The sequence below is a fragment of the Sinocyclocheilus anshuiensis genome, unplaced genomic scaffold (assembly GCF_001515605.1).
Source record: "Sinocyclocheilus anshuiensis isolate Anshui unplaced genomic scaffold, SAMN03320099.WGS_v1.1 scaffold434, whole genome shotgun sequence".
Lineage (NCBI taxonomy): Eukaryota > Metazoa > Chordata > Actinopteri > Cypriniformes > Cyprinidae > Sinocyclocheilus > Sinocyclocheilus anshuiensis.
Genome location: NW_015544145.1, coordinates 552,169 through 573,694, shown reverse-complemented (window position 1 = coordinate 573,694; position 21,526 = coordinate 552,169). Strand labels below are relative to the sequence as shown.

The window sequence follows — 21,526 nt, the reverse complement described above, 5'->3', positions numbered from 1 at the left end:
GATACATACATATACACACACACACAATATTTTAAAAAGTTTGTGTTAATGATTGACGAAAAAGATGATTTATCATGTGGTCAAACACTGACCTTCGTACCATATAAAACCATACTTAAACATAATATTTAAGGATATGAATTGTAGTTCAGCAGTAGATCCTGTTCAGTATTAACGCTGGGAGGTGAGAAAACAGGTGATAAGAGAAAAACTGAGCTCACAGGTCAGGTGAATTATTCACTCAGCCTCTCTCAGTGTCCTGTCAGAGGATCTGTCTTCACGTTAAGTTTATGACTGGGTCATTTTATTATCATTGATAAAAAGAGCTTTGTAACAGTAGTTTTGGGATATTTTTTAATCTCAGTTATATGCTACACCTTAACCAGCAACAAAAACTCTTAGTTTTTTTGTTAATATTTTGAATTAGATTTTATTTTTATATTTCCTGTTTTGATTTTAGTTAAGGTTTTAGCAATTTTGTTGTGCTTTTTGTCATTTTTATTAGCTTTAATTGTTATATATATATATATATTTTAAATGTTTTAGTTTTAGTTACTTTAATACTTCCAAGTTCAACTAAATGAAAACGAGAAATGTTGCAATGACAACTAGCTGAAATAAAATAGGTTTTTTAGATTTTATTTCAGTTTATGTTTATTTTAAGTAATGAAAAGGTTGTTTTTTATGGTTTTAGTTACTGATAAAAACCCTGGTTCATGCCCAACTCCTTTCAGTGTCTGTGTTTTTTTCCTCCCTTTTTCATTTGCTTTTTCTTTTTTTTTTATGTAACATGTTGCAGCAGTAAAACCTCTTCCTTGATTCTTCTGGTCTCCACCCAGGTCCATTTGTCTCAAAGTTTTTGTTTGGGGTGGAAACATTTGCTTATTATTTTCTGCAACATTACAGAGTGTATGAACACATTAAAGATGTCTGCTAACAAAGATTATGCTGGCCTTTTTTTTTACTTGCTTTGCAAATTTTCCCTGACCCCCACCATGAAAAAAACACATATATTTATATTATACTTTTATTACTTTTTAATGTTAAATTATTGCAGTGTTTTTCATTAAAATAATTTTCATGCATTTTTCATATTATTTAATATAAAAATAATTTTAAAAGTCCATACATATTTTTCATTGTTTATTATTATAAAATCAATATTTTTTTTTAATACTGTTGTATTTACACTGTGCAATAATAGTTAGAATTATTACAGTTGTAATGTAACTCCAAAAACTTGTATAGAAGTTTCTTGTCTGCTAACAAAGTTTGTATGTTCAGTCGGGATGACCATAAACTGTATAGTTACTGATATCTTAGTCCTGCTTGATCACCATCTAATCACCAAACCATGCATTGCTCCTAAGATGCTGTTCCAGCAAATAAGTTTCAATGAACAGTAAAAAAACAGTCTTTACAGTCAGTAGAAGCTGTTATCTCTTGGCTCTCGACAACTCCAACAGTTACTGTAACTAACGTAAAGATTACCAAAGAGTTTTGAATAATACGCTTTTTGTTCATATTTGATGAATATGTCTATCAAAATTCACCATTCCAGTCTGCTTAATGCAAATCATACTGCAAGCTAATCAGATAAATTATCTTTGGATTTGCATAGTGTATTTTGATCAACTTGCACACACATTGTAAGGTGCTGTTCACACAGAGCTTGAGTCCGTTTGCTAGTCTTTCCCATGGTGGCTAATGCTGCACAACACTGCTAATCTATTCGTGGACTGAGACTAAAACACCTCAGTAAGAGAGAAGAAAATGATTAAGGACTAAATCGTGTTAGTTCGTCTCTAAACAACTCCCGTGATCCGCTGCAAAAAGAGATCGCTAAGTGTCTTTGCGTTAGCTTGCCGCTATTGAATTAGCTGTTATTTTGAACTGAGAGGACACTCAGACAGCCAGACGATTTTGAGTGACACGCTTATGTTTTACATTAACAGAGTTTTCTCTGTGTTACAGGATGAGAATAAGAAGGCATAAAGTCTTCCTGTTGTGCTTACTGGGGATTTGTGTCATTTCCTTCCTACATTACTACAAAGCCCTGCACAATATTTCACTGCTGCAGGAGCTCTCCGCTCCTTCCACCCATCTAAAGTCTCTGAAGATGTTCAGTGATATCTTCTGGAATTTTCCGGCTGCTGACTTCCACCCCCAGCAAGACTTTCACAAACACAGCCACCTGAAGGTAGAGTCAAAAGGGAGGTCTAAGGGTTTCAGTCTGAACTCTTAGCCTGTTACCTGACCTGAAAACTCATTGGGTTTTGGGCCTGGTTTTAATGTGTCACTTAGGGTCTGTGTTGAGTTTTAAATGTAACGTGTTTTACACAGAAACCAAGCAATTTTGTCTTAGGCCTTAAAATTGGACTATACCGGTTGGGTCATGTAGTCTTGTTTACAGACTTTAACAAGCTATATATATGCTATATATATCTTGGGCATAAGCTGAAGTCTGTAAACAAGACCATGTGACCCAACCAGTTTGATTAACCCTTAAATGCATACCTCGGGTCTTTAGCGACCCGGTACATCATTCTCTACCCTCTCCCTCCTTCATTTTTTAAAGTTTGACATCAACTTTATTAGTATTCCTCAAACTATTCATTATAAACATAGAAAAAAATATAAAATATAAAAGAATGCCTGTTTTCTGATCAATTTTTTGTAAAAAGTGTATAGGGTCGCTAGAGACCCGAGGTATGTAAATGTGTAAGTATTTTTTTCTGCGCAACTATATGTGACCCGGGACCACAAAACCAGTCTTAAGTGTCCATTTTTCAAAATTGAGATTTATACATCATCTGAAAGCTGAATAAATAAGCTTTCCATTTATGTGTGGTTTGTTAGGATAGGACAGGGGTAGGCAAGTTCGGTCCTAGAAAGCCGCAGTCCTGCAGAGTTCAGCTCCAACCCTAATCAAACACACCTGAACAAGCTAATCAATGTCTTCAGGATTACTAAGGCTATATAGGCAGGTGAGGTTTTTTTTCAGGGTTGGAGCTGAACTCTGCCGGACTGCGGCTCTCTAGGACTGAACTTGCCTACCCCTGGGATAGGACAATATTTGGTCGAGATACAACTATTTGAAAATCTGGAGTCTGAGGATGCAAAAAAATCAAAATATTGAGAAAATCGCCTTTAATGTTATCCAAATGAAGTCCTTAGCAGTGCATATTACTAATCAAAAATTAAGTTTTGATATATTTACGGTAGGAAATTTACAAAATATCTTCATGGAACATGGAATTCATGGAATCTTTACTTAATATCCTAATGATAGGATATCATTAGGCGCGATGGCGATGGCGCCGACGCTGATGGCTGCCTCCGTGGCATGCTCCGCAGTTGTTTTTGTTAGTTTGTCCTGTCTTTAGTTATATCCCTGCAATCAGTTTCACCAGAGACGAATTGCTGGACATTCGGAAGTACACACCACCCGATATTTCACCGGTTTTCGTATAAATTGACAATTGTATGTGCAGGTATATTACAATAGACAGTTTTGTATGTACAGGTATATTATGTGCACATTTGAGGTGTAGACTAAGTGTGTGTGTTAGATAAATAAGTGTATGAGTGTATAAATAGTGTGTGTTCCACAGTTATTGTTAAGTGTTCATGAGATGGAAAGAGAAGAACGGGGAGAGAAAAGCAGCCCTATTTTGCAGCATCTCTCCAGCAGATGGGGGATATAAAGTGTTGTAGTTATGGACTGAGATTTGTGACGGATGCATCTTTAATACCCGATCCCCATTTCCAGGCTACACAAACCCTGTAATGGCACTAAAACACCTCTTAGATGACAAGAAACTCTCAAACACATTTGTACATGGGAAATCATGAGCGGACACTTCCCACAGGGGTGAAAATGGACCACAGTCAGGGGGGCTCTGACACTTTGGAGTGTAAAAAAGTTAGTCTTTTTCTATTTCTTTTCTTGGAATTCGTGGACCTGTAACATATTCTGAATAAAGAGTGGGAAGAAACAGGCACACATGTGAGTATGATTGGTGAGATACGGAACAATTCAGTGGTTTTCAACTGGTGGGTCACAACCAAAGAGTGAAACACGAGTCTGTTCATTCGTGAAGAGAAGGAAAAACATCAAAGTGCAAAATCTTCGTTTGTGTTCTACTGAAGAAACAAAGTCACCTACATCTTGGATGCCCTGGGGGTAAGCAAATAAACATCAAATTTTCATTTTTGGGTGAACTCCCTTTAAGACTGCTTTTGTGCTCCAGGGTCACATATTTACTTATCTGATGACTCAATACGTGCAATGCATCTTTTTTCCTCAAGTTGGCACTGTTTGATACACAATGATGACGTGATGTTTCACTCATAATTACCGCAGGCATAAAAACAAGTGAATATCATCAGCTAAAATTTAACTGGTTTGAATGGCTTTATTGCTTTTCTATAGTACTAAGCCTCAAATGTCATATATACATTGGTTTGGTTTCTTCTTTAAATAATAAAAAAAATTTAAAAATATGCCTGGTATTATAATGTTATATTAAATCTAAAATTAAAACAATGGAAAAACTCTTACGATAACCCATAGAAAGAAACAAACACATCCTAAGCATGCAGAATAACATAAGTGGACTTTAAAAGATTCATTGCCGATCAAATTGAACCCTTTTAAGTTTCAAAAGGTAACAAAATATGCTTTATTCTATTCTTCCGTAATTGTTCTTAAAATATCAGAGTTTTTTTGCTATTGCAGCCGTTAGAGATCCATCCGTGCTGGATATATAAGTCCGGGTCGCTAAAGACCCGAATATGTAAAAATGATTGGCAGAACATTCATGCATTTAAGGGTTAAAAAAAATGCTTAACAATACATTTTTGCACACTTACAGAATAAAGCTCACTTGGGACAGTGCTAAAAATGATAAATACAAATGAATTGAACATTTTTACTTCAGGTCTATACATTTAAGTTTACAACATTTGAAACTTATACCACGCTTAATATTTGTGTTTATATTTGTTTGTTTGTTTAAAGGGAATCGTCATATTTTAGATTTGGGTGTCCCAGTAAATGACAGAATAACTAATAATATAAAGTGTCATAGCTAATACAAAAATGTAACTTTTTCATACCATAGATGTATGAAACTGTATTTATAATGATCTTCTTTTCCTCCAAACAGGTCAGTGTTGACTCAAATGTGATCCTGCCAGATCCTCCAGATGGGAAAATTCATGAACGTACTTTTGTACTCCGTGATGATCCCACAGCCTTTTTCATCCACACCAAATCCGGAGCAGTGTGCTTCAGAGAGGGGACGGATATGACCGCCTCTGCATCTCACCGCAGGTTACTGCAACATCGCCGAAAAATCAGCCCCAAAGATGAAGCAATCAACGCAGACAAGAAGGTGCTTCAGTGTCCCTGCCGGCAGGGTTGGCACGGCCCTCACTGTGGCATCCCTACCATTGTGTATCATTCCAATCTCCCGTCCAAGTCAAAAGTAACACCCAGAAAAGTTCCACGTCGGGTCATCAATGCCATCAACATCAACCACGAGTTTGACCTACTACACGCTCGATTCCACGAACTTGGAGATGTCGTGGATGTGTTTTTGGTCTGCGAATCCAATTTCACTGCATACGGTGACTCAAGACCTCTTTTATTCCGGCAGCTGATCCTAAACGGAACGTTTGACTACATAAAGCACAAAATCCTGTACGTCTTCCTGGACCATTTTCCTGATGGCGGTCACGCAGACGGCTGGATCGCGGATGATTACCTCCGCACGTATTTAACCAAAAACGGAATGTCGAGGCTTGAGGGCTTCAAAGCGGACGATGTTTTCGTCATCAATGATGCGGATGAAATTCCTGCTCGAGGTGGAATCCTTTTCCTCAAGCTCTATGACGGCTGGACGGAACCGGTCGGGATCCACATGCGCAAATCCCTATACGGATTCTACTGGAGGCAGTTTGGAACGCTGGACGTTTTATCTGCTTGCACGGCAGCTATGCTCTTTAAGGTTTACAAGGGTGATGGCATTTATCTCCGGCGCCGGTCGTATTATTCCATGTCGGGATTCCGGGAATACGAGAACTCCACGGGACGCATTCTGGTGCCGTGGGCCATCGGAAGCCCAATTCACTATGCTGGATGGCACTGTTCTTGGTGTTTTAAACCAGAAGGAATTTATTATAAACTCATATCGGCCCAAAATGGAGACTTCCCACGTTGGGGCAATTACCGCGAGAAACGGAAGATGAGTTATATTAAAGAGTTAATACGGACAGGGGGTTGGTTTGATGGGTCTGCTCCAGACTACCCACCCTCAGACCCCAAAGAGCATATGTATGCTCCCAAATACCTGCTGGACAACTATGAAAAATATCGCTACTTGCTTGAGAACCCATATGCAACAGAGAAACATTAAGAGGAATGGGTCGGTTTCAAATGGGCTGCTGAATAAGCTGAAGCGAGAAGTGAAACTGAATGATAGTAAGGAGTTTCACAGCCTTTTGTGGTTCGTGATTCAGTTTTCAAGTTCCACAATTGTTATGAATTCCCACCACATCACAGACGGACCATAATAACAAAAGAATACCAACATGTTTTACTATTTATCCAGATTTGTTGCTTTAGACTCTCTATCAAGAACTATAGCAAGTGATTTAGCCACTTCATGGCTATAAAATTATGTTTTTATGGTTTAAAAACAGTTACAATTAATGAGATTATTCTCCATGCGCACCATCTGGTGACACCAAGATGCCTACCCAACGTGGTTTTACTCAAGTTTCTATGAAAAGATCTCCAAACGTAATCATAGTAATGTATGAAAATAATTGCACTTAAATGGACTTGATTTGATATGACGTTTATTTATAGAAATGTTTACTCCATATGAATGCTATGCACTAAATTGGCTTAAACCACTATGATGGTCGGCGCCGATAGCCTCGTGGGCAGCGAGGTATAGCGCCGTTGCGCTGCGGGCGTCCCGAGTTCGAATCCCAGCTCATAGACCTTTAGCGATCCCACCACCCCCCCTCTCTCTCCCACTTTGCTTTCTGTCGTCACACTGTCCTATCTAAAATAAAGGCAAAATCGTCAAAAAGCATATCTTGTAAAAAAAAAAAAAACATAATGGTTTCTGTATTTATAAAGGAGATCTACAGAGAGTATTACAGTCATATCGGGATTAATGCATTATTTGCATTGAAGTGTTGATATAAAAATCTGTTATTTGCTGGTGCAACGATCTTAAAAGTTTCAAAGGTCTGATAAGTTGACTAAAACAAAACAAAAAAACGATGTGCATAAATTACTGTTGCATCACATAGTGAACATAGTTTACTGAACTATGATGGCCTGTCGAAGCCTCTAAAGGTTTAAGATATGCTATCTTACAATTACAAACAGGATACAGGTATACTTTAGGATTTTATGATTTTTCATCTACACTGGAAGAATGTATATTTTAAATGTCTATTTCACCCAGTAAAAATAAACAAGGTAAAATATAATAATAATATTTAAATAATATTAAAAAATACAACAATAATATGTGGCCCTGGACCACAAAACCAGTCATAAGGGTCAATTTTTCAAAATTGATTGATTTATACATCTCCTGAAAGCTGAATAAATAAGCTTTCCATTGATGTATGGTTTGTTATGATAGGACAATATTTGGCCGAGATACAACTATTTGAAAATCTGGAATCTGAGGATGCAAAAAAATCAAAATATTGAGAAAATCGCCTTTAAAGTTGTCCAAATTAAGTTCTTAGCAATGCATGTTACTAATCAAAAATTAAGTTTTAATATATTTACAGTAGGAAATTTACAAAATATCTTCATGGAACATGATCTTTACTTAATATCCTAATGATTTTTGGCATAAAAGAAAAATCAATCATTTTGACCCATACAATGTATTTTTGGCTATTGCTACAAATATACCCCAGCGACTTGAGACTGGTTTTGTGCTCCAGGGTCACATATAATAATATACTAAATAATATGTAAAAAAACGTGTTATCTTACAACATTTTGCAAATAAAATGGTATTGTTTTATTGATGTTTATACAATTTATACAAGATGATAAAAAAAATCTAAATCAGTATTGTTAATATTTGAATGATTTTTACACTGTAAAGGACAATGATATTGCAGCTGTAATTTCACTTTTTCATAGTTTACTGAACTATGATGGCCTGTCGAAGCCTCTAAAGGTTTAAGATTTTGCTGATGACTTGTGTTTCGAAGCTTTATGGTCAGTCACGCTCTGTGTGCTTGGATAAGGATACGTTAAGCATTAGCCATCAGTATCCCTGATGTGGGTCTTTAACATTTGCTTTGAAACCGGATATCCTTTCAGGAACTGAGTTAGCAAGGGCCTGGTCATGTGTCAGCAAAGTTAGCGGCAACAGGAAAGAAATTATACGATAACAAACCTAAATAGCCAAAGACGAATATGGGAAGGTTTATAAAGTGGGGCTTTCAAACCTCGGAGTTTATAATTAAAAGGACAGTTCACCCAAAAAGGAAATTTGTCATCATTTACTCAGCCTCATGTCATTCCAATCCTGTATGACTTCCACAGGATGGACAGAAAATACAACAGAAGTCATTTGGTTACCAAATGATGATAAAGGATAAGGTTTACCCAATGAGGTGTTACTCATATTTCATTACTAAAAGATCACCATGCTGTACATTGATTATCATAGTAATGTATGAAAGCATTCAAAACAAATAGCACTTAAATTGACTCAATATTTTGATTTGAAGTTTATTCATATGAATATTTATTTCATATGAATGCTGTGCAAGTAACAGTTTCTGTGTTCACAAAGGAAATCTGCAGAGTAATTACAGTCATACCGGTACTGCTGCCTCATTTGCATTAGTGCATTATTTGCATTCATGCTTTGAAAAGAAAACCTGATATTAGCGCGAGTTAACCAATTGAAAGAATTTGAGGAAGAACTGATGACAGAATTGTCATTTTTGTTGACCTATCGTGCATGAATATGTCATCTTTTAACGTTCACTTTGTCAGTTAAAACGTTATTGACAAAAAAAAAGTTTTGATTTGGTGTTAACTTTAATTTTGGCCTAATCCATAAAACTTTCCTCTGTGCCATTTTAATTTTAACTTCTGTTAACCTCCCTCTGTGAAAGAAATCCACAAACTGGATTTTTCCATAAACCCATAATCCATAAACTTCTCATTTATTGAACTTTTGTATTTAAAAAAAAAAAAACTGAATCTGTTGCACTAAATTGTCCCGGCTGTGATATTATAGCATCAGCACTCTTGCTCATGTCATCCTGCTTTGTTTTTGCGTCTATCTCAGGTAGAAAGCTTGCCAAGTTGACAGGGTTTAGTAATAATGCTGGATTGTCCCACGAGTCAGTCAGAAGGTGGGTGGTAGGCCGAGAACCGAAATCAAATCTGAGCTACTTTGTCTTTTTCCCCTTCCTACATGGGAGAGATGCAACCTTGTATAACCTGCTCAGATGCTGCAATATGAGAGAGACTTTTGCCAGTATTTACGGAGACCAAAGAGCGCAAAGTTGTTTTTCTCAGATCTGTACACTCGGAATGCATTGTTAAAGGAATAGTTCACTCAAAAATTTAAATATACTAGATTTGCGTCACCAATGGCTCCTCTGCAGTGAATGGGTGCTGTCAGAATGAGAGTTCAAACAGCTGATAAAAACATCACACAACTCCAGTCCATCAGTTAACGTCTTGTGAAATGAAAAGCTGCATGTTTATAAAAAAACAAATCCATCGTTTTGACATTTTTAACTTCAAACCGATGCTTCTGGCCAAAATATGAGTCCACAACAACATTCCCATTCCCTGTTGTCCTCTCGCATCAAAAATCCACTGACATATTTGTTTAGAACTGTTTTCACTTGTAAACTGTACTTGATCTATGCATATTTCTCTAAGACAACTTTTTCACTGGAGAAAAAGAGAATGGATAGAGGACTTGTATATTTTGACCAGAAGCAATGGTTTGAAGTTAAAAATGCCTCAATGTTGTTTAGTTTTTTTCTTGCAAACATGCAGCTTTCACTTCACAAGACATTAACTGATGGACTGATGGTTGTGTGGATTTTTTTGTGGATTACTGTGATGTTTTTATCAGCTGTTTGGACTCTGACGGCACCCATTCACTGCAGAGGATCCACTGATGAGCAAGTGGTGCAATGCTAAATTTACCCAAATCTTTTTTTCCGATGAAGAAACAAACTCATCTACATCTTGGATGACCTGAGGGTAAGCAAATTTGTATTTTTAGCTAACCTATATCTATAATTGATGTTGCTTATTTACATAAAGTTATGCGCATTGGACAATAGACAAACTTGCATATCAGCATGAAAAGTGATATTTTGAAAGATGGTTATTGCTTTTTTTTTTTTTTTTTTGCATGTCTTGTTTTGTTTCTTTGTGAAAATTTTTGTGAAACATCTCCTTTTATTCTAAATATGATAGAATTGTCAACTGTTCCTTTTCCATGGTGTCATCTGATCTTTGAGGTGACAGGGACCCTGCAGAGAAAATCAACTTGATGTTTACATGAGATGTGAGAAATATGCACTTGGGCCAACATGTTAAACTATTGCACTTCCTTTAGAGAAACTAGAAGCCATAATCTGTACAGTAGAATAATGATCAGCAAATGGTTGTTTTACTGTCCAACACATCAAATAGGGCAGTTTTTTTTCAGATATTCATCAGTCAGCACACTGGATTTTACGCAACTGCAGTCACTGTCTTTTCGTTGTTTAATGATTGCTGTGCAATTACTGACATTTCAGATTGTGTTTATTGAACTAATGTGAATGAGATTGTATTTTTCATGTCTGTTTTTTTGTGTTTGGGGTTGCACAGGACTGTTGTAAAAATGTGAATAATTTTACTCAATGTTGATTATTCTTTTATGTAAAATTTGTTTCAGAGAAATGTATAGTTGCTTTTTCATGTCAATCACAAATGATACATGTAGAAACAAATTTTTGGATGAATTTGTATTTATTGGGAGAAATAAAATCAGATTTTTGTTCTTTCTAAGTCATCTTTTCTATATAAAAGACCGATATGATTATTTAATCTGGTATTATTGTGATTATAATAAAATGCATTTTTCCTCTCACCACTAGAGGGTGTTAGAACACAAGCTCTCTATCCGATAAAAAATTTGAGCTCAGTGGCAGATATCACACTGAACAAGTAGTTCTCTCAAAAATAAAAATGTGGTCTGAATATTTTACCCATATTATAGGTTAAACATAAAATTCTAAGAAGAATTTTTACATTTTTAAAGTAGATCCATAACACCATCCATAAAGATCCTGCATTGGATCGAGGATTGAGATTGAAGCCTATTATTTTTTACAGACAAAGAAAATGTTTTTTGGAATGTGTTGAGATTGAAACATCCATCTGCAGCAATGCACGTTATATTTTCAATTCACAGTTTTCAATGATAAGGAAAGGGCAAGAAAATATCGATTGCATTCATCAATAATTCAAAAGGACATCAGTGAAAACAAACCTTTATTGTGGCATTTAACATAATCAAAGAAATGCTAGACATCCTTACTGTACTTTAACATTAAGCACCATTGAGTTATTCATATACAAACAAAAACCTTTTAAAATGATGGTCAAGTATGTAATTTATAGCACCTGATGTGTTCAAATAAAAAATAATTTTTAGCACCTCATTCTTTGGTAACAATGCAACCAGATGTGTGTTTTTTATCCTCAGCACCATTTCTTTACTTGTTAATATTTTAAAATCTTTACGTTCCTGAGATCCGGTTTCTGCAGTCCAGACTGAAGTGGTTTTAAGATTAAAAAAAACAACTGCCAGCTTTTATTGAAGACTATTGAAGTCACTGATTGGGGCAGAGATCGGTGCCTTGTGGTTTCAGAACATTTAATCTCGCTCTCCCTCTCTATATTTCTATCATGTGAGTCTCTCTCAAGTGGATTCTTGCTACTGAAAAAGGAAAGCCACATACATCCTGTTGAACAGCAACAAAAAGCCCCCCTCCCCTCAATAAACAGAGCCAGACACAACCACACACACTCAAAGCAGATTCTCAGGACCTGACCCATCTAAAACCAACAAATGGCTGATTCGTAAGCCAGATATAATAATAATTACCATTTAAAAGTTTGATGTCAATAGGACTTTTTTTAAGGAAATTAACACTTTGATTCAGCAAGGATGCTTTAAAATGATCAAAAGTGACACTAAAGACATTAGAATGATTTCTGAAGGATCACGTGGCACTGAAGACTGGAATTCTGCATCACGGGAAAAATTACATTTTAAAATATATAATAATAGAAAACAGTTATTTAAAACTGTACAAATATTTCACAACATTACTTTTACTGCATTTTGGATCAAATAAATGCAGCCTTAGCAAGCATATGCTTCAATGTGAACTTGGTTTGTTATGACTCCAGTTGCCTGTTAATGTCCGAAGGGACCAGCAGCAGTCAGTCACGCCTTGTAAACATCCTATCACAGCTAACATAAACCAGCTACCATTTCTCAGATGCCGCTGATGGATCTTAAGAAGACCCTGCCTGGTTTGAAAAAGCCTACACAGACCTAAATATCTGGACTACATCAGTAGTGCTCAACTGGTTTGGCTTCAGATCTGGAGATAACCTGGAGGTCAGAACTGTTCATCCAACACTAAACACAAATGTCCCTAATGTCAAACATTTTGGTTAGTATCACCATGAATTTTAGCATTTCTATGAAGCGCGTGGCCAGCACCAAACCTCGTATCTGATGCCTGGTCTGTAGAGGCATTTTCTTTTGTTTTGCATACAGTTGTTCATTGTTTTTTGAAGATTACAACACCTCACACAACCTGACCATGTTGGCATCTGCCTAATTTGACTATCTTCCACCATGTGAAATAAAATTACACTGAACTACTGTACACACAGATTTTGATGTCAACCACAGAACGGTTACAAACCAACAGAACGGACCTGCAGCTCATGTTTTGGATCCTGATCCATCAGTTAAGAACCACTGGAATTCATTTTGGATGCTGTTAAGGTGCAGTCATATTTACCATTGCTCTGAGACATTTTGCGAGGGGCAATCCAGCCAAAATCCGTGCGACTGGGACTTTCAGGGCCAAAAAATGTCCCCATGCAGATTTCAGTCAGGTTCAGTTGGTCATGCGAATTCTTAGCGCTGACCCAAAGAAATCTGTAAGGTCTGAAAGTGACTTCTGTATGAGCTGTGCTTCATGGACCCAGCTATCAAAAATATGTTTTAAAACGTTTTACCAGCATTCCAATTAAGCCATGAAAACGTTATTTCTGAATGTTTCTAAACATTCAAAATGTCCAACGTTGATGTTTTTTCTTGGTTACTAATGCGAAGGGTTAGGGAACGTTCGATTTGATAATTTTGCAAACTCTCCGAAACAAGTAACTTAACATTTAAAAAATGTTAGACAAACATCCAACTAAAATGATGCAGAAAAAAATGGTCCATTATGGATTTATAAATAACATTTTTGTGCTAACATTTTCAAATTTGAACAAACTTTCGGTTAATGTTATAGAACGTTGAGAGAATCTTGCCAAAACATTAGCCAAAGTTCTGAAGACCGTTCCCTGTAATATCCCATATACACTATATAATTTTAGGCTGTCCCAGACTAAAGATGCCCAACGTGAAACAATAGTACCAATTTCATTGGTTGTGGCTCCTAAATGTTGGTCCTACGTCGTACTGTGAAAGAGGTTCAAAGATGGCCGTTGTCACGGTCTTGTGACCAAAGATAGACTGTGAAAAACTCTGCGAAAAACAGTGTCAGATCATCTCACAGTGTGTTTGCTGCTATGATAGGGTGACCATATTTTACGTTTCCAAAAAGAGGACAGTGTGTGCGGGCTGGCGGGGCGGGGGCTGGGGTGTGGTTGGTTGTTTAGTGCCCAAAGTAGCACTCAAAGTAGCACAATGACCATATCCCAAATATCAAAACTCAAAATATGTAATTTTCATACCTAAAATACATATTTTACAGTCACTGTTATGCATATTGATCATAAACGCAGCTAAAAAGCTTCCTACCAGTGGCTCTCCTTCACAAAACTTAACATCTAGCAGTTTTATCATAGGAAGAATGCAAAATGTTTCAATATAAGCATTTCAGTCAAATGTAATTTATGCAACATTTCAAACCTTTAATCCACGGGGGAAATCAACCCATGGCAACAGTTTAAAAGTAACCTAATTCCATGTAAAAAAAACACTTGACAACCCTGCATCCAACACGAGCTGCAGGAGTCAGATTTGACTGATCACAGGTTGAGAGGAGAGATGGCTGACAAGACCATACTGGAGGATTTGATGCTCAACAGATCCTGAGCTCATTGACAAATGTGACCCTGGAGCACAAAACCAGTCTTAAGTTACTGGAGTATATTTGTAGCAATAGCCAAAAATACATTGTATGGGTCAAAATTATTGATTTTGCTTTTATGGCAAAAATCATTAGGATATTAAGTAAAGATCATGTTCCATGAAGATATTTGGTAAATATCCTACTGTAAATATATCAAAACTTCATTTTTTATTAGTAATATGCATGGCTAAGAACTTCATTTGGATAACTTTAAAGGCGATTTTCTCAATATTTTGATTTTTTTGCACCCTCAGATTCCAGATTTTCAAATAGTTGTATCTCGGCCGAATTTCGAAAAATTGACCCTTATGACTGATTTTGTAGTCCAGGGTCACAAATATCTGATCTTCCTTTACACAGAGCACGTGTGATCGCGAAATCGAAAGTGAACAGCGAGCGCTCATTCAACAGAGATTTCAATACCCCGCATATTGATAGCGGCTCCCTGATGCATGAAAATTATATGCAATATTAGAATGTTTGTGGCAGCAACGGACACAAAAATCACGGGAGGTGGCGATAATGGTCAGAAATTCAGCGGGAGCGGGATTAAGAAAACAGTTCCTGGCAGGGCTCTAAATCAAAAACGCATACAATGAATGGCGACTAGAAAGCAAAAGCCAAATCCCGGACATTTTGGGCGATTTAGAAATCCCGGCCGGGCTCATTTTTTTAAGTTTAAAAAGAGGACATGTCCGGGAAAAAGAGAACATATGGTCACCCCATGCTATGACCTATGTCTACTGACTAGCCAATAAAAATTCAACATGAAATGACGTACCGATCAACATGACATGGCGCTAAAGCTTAAAACAATGGAGGCGAAAAGAAGGAATACCGGTGGAAACCACAACTGACAAAGCTCATACATCATGCCATACATCTTGCTCTATTTGTTTACCACGGGCATGCTGATGATGTTTTATTCTTCTATAGCCTACTAACTTGCGTTGTCAGTAGTACGTCCTAATGTGAAGTAATGAAATTTTGCTAATGTGACCACAACTTTCCCGGTTCTCTTCATATATAAGACCCCACACTGAAGTAGAAAAAGCTGATTTCTCTGCATTAGGAATTTTGTTTGGACTGCAGAAATCTAATATGAAATGTTTGGATGCTTTTCATTTTTGTAAAAGCTGCTCCAATGATCAAACATTTTGGCACATTTTCAAACTTCATGTCCATAAACATCCCGTTCACTCCTTCCCACCGCCGTTTCTGGTCTCACTCCGTTTCTGGTTTGATGAGGTATCCGTTAAAGGTGATGTAAATGTCCACATCGTCGCTATAGATGGCGTTCTCGCGCTCACGTTTGTAGAGACGGACCCAGACCTCGTCGCCCTCCTGCAGAGGCAGCATGACGCTCTGGCTCTGCATGATGGAGCGGTCGCTGGGCTGAGCGTAGACGATGGCCTTCTCGCGGCTGTTCTGCATGATGTGCAGGTACGTCTCCTTGAAGTTCCACGTGTGGATGTTCACATTGAAGAAGTAGATTCCTGGGATTTGGCAGCGGTACTTCCCAGCAAACATGTCGAAGTGTTCGGGGGAGTTCACGAAGATGGTGTCAAAGATCAGGGCTTGGTAGTTGTCAATGCTGTGAAGGGACTTCCGTCGGCCCACTGAGAAAGCAGAATGCTGGGATTTGCAGACGTCACCCGGAGCGCCAGCCTGTCCCTTATCTCCTTTGAGGCCTTCAGTCCCCCATGGTCCCGGGGAACCCTCAATCCCAGGCTTCCCAGGAGTTCCCCTTTCTCCACGGTCACCTTTGTCACCTTATAAAGACAGATAACAAGGTGTAAGGAAAAAGCAAAAATGTCAGAAAGAGCCTAACGTAAACGGATTATTCAGGTAGATATAGTAAATATTTCTGCAATGTAACTAACTTTAACCCTATAAACAGGGCTAGGTAGTAACTGATTACATGTAAGTACTTGTAATTAGGGTATAATAAAATATTCATAATCAGATTACAGTTCCTTTTTTAAGGATTACATGATTACATATCAGTTACGCAATGGCAGTAAATTATTCATAATTGATTGATTCTCCCTAATTCTTCTTTTTACCTATTTTAAATGTTCCTTTCGAAAAATCCTGCTGTGTGTCATACCATTCAGCTTTGACTATATTCACAAAGAGAGACAGAAAGAAAGAAATATTTCAAGGAATATATTTTCAATGTTTAATGGTAAGTTTAAAACAAGTTTAATAAAAAATAATCTAAAAGTAGTCAGAATACATGACCTAAAATGAGTAACCTAGATTATGTTACTAACTACAGTTTTCATCATGTAATCTGTAATCAGTAATGGATTACAATTTGTAAGTAATCTACCCAGCTCAACCTATAAAGCCTACTGAATCATATTTGATACACAAATTTCTAAATTATTAACATGATCAATGTAAGATTATTCAAATGAAAGATTGACTTTTTATTTATTTATTTATTTTGCAATATTTCAAGATGAACACTTACTGGACTGAATCAACATAGGTTTCCTTGACTATCCATACATAATATTTTAGAAAAAAAATCATGTTAAAATGTGATTATCGGACATGATACCTCAAGCTTTTGAGGAACGTCATCGCTCAGTCATTGTTGAATTGCATTGCATTATATGTTCTGTCCCTACAATAAAAACTACAGAGCTCTGCACATAACACTAAGCATTTAAATATCATCTTAATAAGACATATTATTGGGAAAAATTGTGTGACAACTGATATTTATATGCAATTTGTAGAAGTATAGCCTGCTATACTGTTTTATCAGTTCTAGCATCAAGTTCTCATTGATTTATATAAAAGCTATCAGAAATGCATCTGACTTTATGGCCATAAAAATATCAGATACTGCACCAAATTGGATATTTTTGCTTAGTTTGGACCTCTAAATAAAATTATATTATGAGCTCCATATTGAAAGGCTTGTGGCTTTTCAGTATTGTAAATACACAAGCACAAATTCTGGCAAACTAAAATAAGTCCCCAGAACCTCAAATCACAGCTTCTAAAATGACAAAAGACATTCTCAGACACTTATCTTAGGTTCAGTTTTTTCTTTGTCTTTTGTCAACATACAATTTTGGCACCAATTGTGACCTCAGCTCAGAATTTCCACAGATCACATTTGCTGCAGGCTTCATTCCCATATATGTAACAAACACATGCACATCTGTGCATGCACAGACACATAAAACAACTCTCATGCGGTTCCCGCCACATCAGCACCTTTCCTGCCAGGTTTGTCACTTCCTGTCCACCAAGTAGGCCTCCAGTGGAGCAGATATTAACTGAGGCTCACAGAGGGGAAGAAAGCAGCTGAAAACACATATTCACATTATTCAGCCTATGCCTTATTTCCCAGCTGAATTACATTTATACTTAGTTTGCGGTTCAGAACAAATATCCCACAGCACTTGTGCCAGAAAAGCAATAGATTGGGAAACAGGGAAAACTAAAATCCAACAAGGATCATTGGGGTCAAAGTTTGGCTACAATGAGATGTTCAATATTTGCTAAAGTTTGTGCTAATGTTATTTGACTCTGAAACATCATGTACGGCACATGCTTTAAGTGGTTTAAAGGAATAGTTCAACCAAACTTGAAAGTATGCTGAAAATTTACTTTTTCAGAACAGATTTGGAAATTCAGCATAGCATCACTTGCTCATAGTGGATCCTCTGCAGTGAATGGGTGACATCAGAATGAGAGTCCAAACAGCTGATAAAAACATTACAGTAATCCACAAGCCTTAACACCTCATGAAGTGAAAAGCTGTATGTTTTATCTATTTTATTTTACTGTGTTTTACTTGTAAACAGGGCTTGATCTGTGCATATTTCTCTCCTGATTCAGACAAGACAACTTTTTCACTGGAGAAAGCAAGATTATGAATGTCTTAATGATGAATTTGTTTTTTACAAACATAGCTTTTCAGTTTACAAGACTGGATTATGGATTATTGTGATGTTTTTATCAGCTGTTTGGACTCTCATTCTGACGGCACCCATTCACTGCAGAGGATCCATTGTTGAGCAAGTGATGTAAAGCTACATTTCTCCAAATCTGTTCTGATGAAGAAACAAACTCGTCTACATCTTGGATGGCCTGTGTTTGAGTACATTTACATCAAATTTTCATTTTTGGTTAGGCCAAAAATGGCTGATTTTGCAATAAACAGTGTTAGGGTTCTTTCAGGGTTTACTCCGAAAGAATAGGGATACCTTTATGAGCGACACAACTCGTTTTTGTCATGTAAGCTGAAGCACTTTTTCGGGTACCTTTGAGAATGGTCATGTTGATGTATGTGCGGACCTCAGGCATTGCAGGCATGCTTTCTCTGAGCGTCGCAGCGTCATCTAGTGGTGGGAGGTGGTCACAGCATCGACGGCAGGCCGGTTGAGGTATCGAGACTACCAGATGTAGAAACAGACAGGCAAGCAGGAGGGACCCAAACATTGTGCGATCTGAGATAAAAGAGTAAACATGCACTCATAAGAGTAATGGCTTTCATTTCGTGTGTATTCCAGCCGCTCCCTATAATAACTTTCCACACACTGTTATTGTTTCACTAATGCGAGACTGTGGAAGCACCTGTGTATTTATTAGTGGGATCATTAAGGCAGACTGGATCAGTGTGATCCTGAAAAATAGAAAGCGAGGGGATTCTGGATAATGCTAAGAGTGGAATGCAGCCTGACAAATGTAGGCCCCTTCAGAACACAGATGAATGTTCCTGTTGGTCTGAGTCCAACCTGCACACGACTACAGCTAAACTAACAGATTTCAGTTGATCTGCTCTCCACTCGACAGAATCCAGCTCGTACCTTCCAGAGTTCATCTGATAACTCTAATGAGACTTTAAAACACTTCCAAATTCATATGTGCTGAGGTTTAATCTTACTTTCTCATGTCCCAGCTAAATGTAGTTGAGTCCCCCAAAAAGTGTAAACAATGAGGCTGTGTTGCATTTCCGTGGATCATATCAGATGGAGACCACTGGGCAGTTATTTAAATACATTTTTTCCATGCTGCTTTATGATTATGGTGTAATCTATTTCAGACAAACTGTCCCAAAGCAGCAGATAAAAGAAGAAAACCTAGCTGGTTGCTTTGCATGTGGTCAAACATCTCTTCCTGTCTAATTAAGTGAGCAATTCTTGGCCAAAAAAAGCACTGCTTGTGGGTGGAATACATGTATTTAACCAGCAAATATTGAAACCAGCATCATAAGGCAAAATGGAAAATGAAATGAAAATCTGTAGGATAGATTTTTTTTTTTTTTTCTTGTTCGTTGGTTTGTTTTTAACACTCAAAATGTGAAGTACACTAGTATTAGCATTAAAAAAATCAATACTTTTATTCAGATTCAGATCAAAACATTTTTTATGTAACAAATAACAGATTTTGACTAATTAATAAACAAAAAAGTCCAAAAAATTACATTCTAATCCAAGCGTTTTCAACAGATGATCCACAACCACCAAGTATTGATTGATTGATTGATTAATTAATTAATTAGTTGGTAAAAATTAATGCATATGAAATTAATGCATTTTGAAATTTGGCTAAATGTTTCACTGTCAATTCAATACAAATGTATTAAACAAAATTAAAAAAGTAATGTACTCTATGCATCAATAATGATTATTTTAATGTTTAATGTGATTATTTTAAACCAGGCTTAAAATGCAATGACCATTTTAGTACGGCATGTAACAGGTCATTTCTGTCTCTACCAAGGGGCTTGAAAATGTCTGAAGACCCCTGTTCTAACTTTTCATTTTCAGTGCAACAATCAACATCACCTGTTGATTTAATGTTGCCTGCAGCAACAAAATTGAATCCTTTAATAAAACGCTAAAACAAAATAACCACATGAAGTCTGTTTTCCTATATTACTGTATAGTAAAACTGTAAAAGATGCTGTGCAGGCGTGTGGGATACATCAGCCGTGGCAGAGCAAGAACACTTTGCACATGCTTTCCGTCTCCATGTGCTAGCAAGATGTTAACTAGCTCGCAAAAAAAAAAACTTTGAGCACTGTAACTTACTGATCATCTTGAGGTTGCACATTTTGGTTACAAACGTGCCATTTTACAAAACTCATTTTACTTTATAATACGCCTAAACGAACTATGAAGCAGAATATATCTGATCTTGCAGATGTCATTGTAAGTGCATGTGGCTGTGTGTGTGTGTGTGTGTGTGTGTGTGTGTGTGAGCAAAACTTACAGTACTTGTTGCGTTTGCAGCTGCAGTTGGGTCAGTGAGCTGAGAAGAGAAATAGAGAAAGAGAGAAACGGAAAAATCCTTGGTCAGCTTATTTCTCCCTCCCTCTTTCTCTCTCCCTCCCTTTCTTGCTTTCTCATTCACCCTCAATGTCTTTCTCCCATCCCTTTCCTGAACATACAACGCAATCAGCCTGCCAGCTGAGACAGACTTTCCTATTTATTTTACTCGTTTACTAGTCAGAAGCATTTCAAAGAAGGGAAACCTTTGTGTGTCCAAACAAGCTGCTTTCAGAACTTTATGTCTGTTTCTTTCAAACGTTTCCCTGCTCTACATTAGAACTGAGTGAACAATGTGAAAACCCACAACGGTTGTGAACATAAACATAAGTACACACAAACATAAACTCAATATGAACTGTTGCATGCATGTTTGCAGGATGCGGCTTGTTACATGAATAACCCAGATTTTGGTCTTTAGAGACCTGTGTTCACCTCCAATTGTGATTTTTAATTAGTTTTATACTGAGTTAATGGTATTTTCTACCCATGTAACCCTATCAAACCCATGCATTTTTACACTTTCTTTAAAACATTGTTTTGCATGTTTATTAAGCAGTTTTTCTCATTCAATCATCGGCTGATCCCCACAATTTAAATAAAATTTGACGTACACACGTCTACTTATCTAAATATAAATATATATGCTATACTATATTCTATACTTAAAAGATATTTATGCATCTTTATATAAAATAATAGTAATTACTAGAGATTACCCCATACACTAAAATAATCATTTAGTATTTAAAAAA

The 21,526-nt window shown here is 36.8% G+C and overlaps 2 protein-coding genes across 3 annotated transcripts in view; one reads left to right on the top strand and one right to left on the bottom strand.

The window, feature by feature from the left end:
- The first annotated feature begins 1,936 nt into the window (after nt 1-1,936).
- LOC107695120 (beta-1,4-mannosyl-glycoprotein 4-beta-N-acetylglucosaminyltransferase-like) lies at nt 1,937-7,480 on the top strand. Its single transcript, XM_016494927.1, has 2 exons — nt 1,937-2,200; nt 5,172-7,480. Exons 1-2 carry the CDS (start codon nt 1,976-1,978, stop codon nt 6,420-6,422), a joined length of 1,476 nt encoding a protein of 491 aa, XP_016350413.1. The 5' UTR covers nt 1,937-1,975; the 3' UTR covers nt 6,423-7,480.
- A 7,454-nt stretch (nt 7,481-14,934) lies between these two features.
- Nucleotides 14,935-21,526, bottom strand: part of LOC107695119 (complement C1q tumor necrosis factor-related protein 6-like) — a 9,198-nt gene continuing 2,606 nt past the window's right edge. The window contains exons 1-3 of one of the 2 annotated variants that reach the window (XM_016494925.1): nt 20,716-20,746; nt 18,762-18,947; nt 14,935-16,244 (exon numbers count right to left, since the gene is read on the bottom strand). In XM_016494925.1, the coding sequence (XP_016350411.1) occupies nt 15,697-16,244; nt 18,762-18,939 (726 nt within the window). In that variant the 5' untranslated portion in view covers nt 18,940-18,947; nt 20,716-20,746 and the 3' untranslated portion in view covers nt 14,935-15,696. Of the gene's footprint in view, nt 16,245-18,761; nt 18,948-20,715; nt 20,747-21,526 lie in introns of those variants that run through there. The other variant, XM_016494926.1, reaches the window with a different exon arrangement.

Bases quoted from the DNA above. Each gene is read 5' to 3' on its own strand.
- LOC107695120 (XM_016494927.1), top strand. From the start codon at position 1,976: ATGAGAATAAGAAGGCATAAAGTCTTCCTGTTGTGCTTACTGGGGATT. The intron at 2,201-5,171 runs GTAGAGTCAAAA...TCCTCCAAACAG, and splicing joins ACAAACACAGCCACCTGAAG to GTCAGTGTTGACTCAAATGT.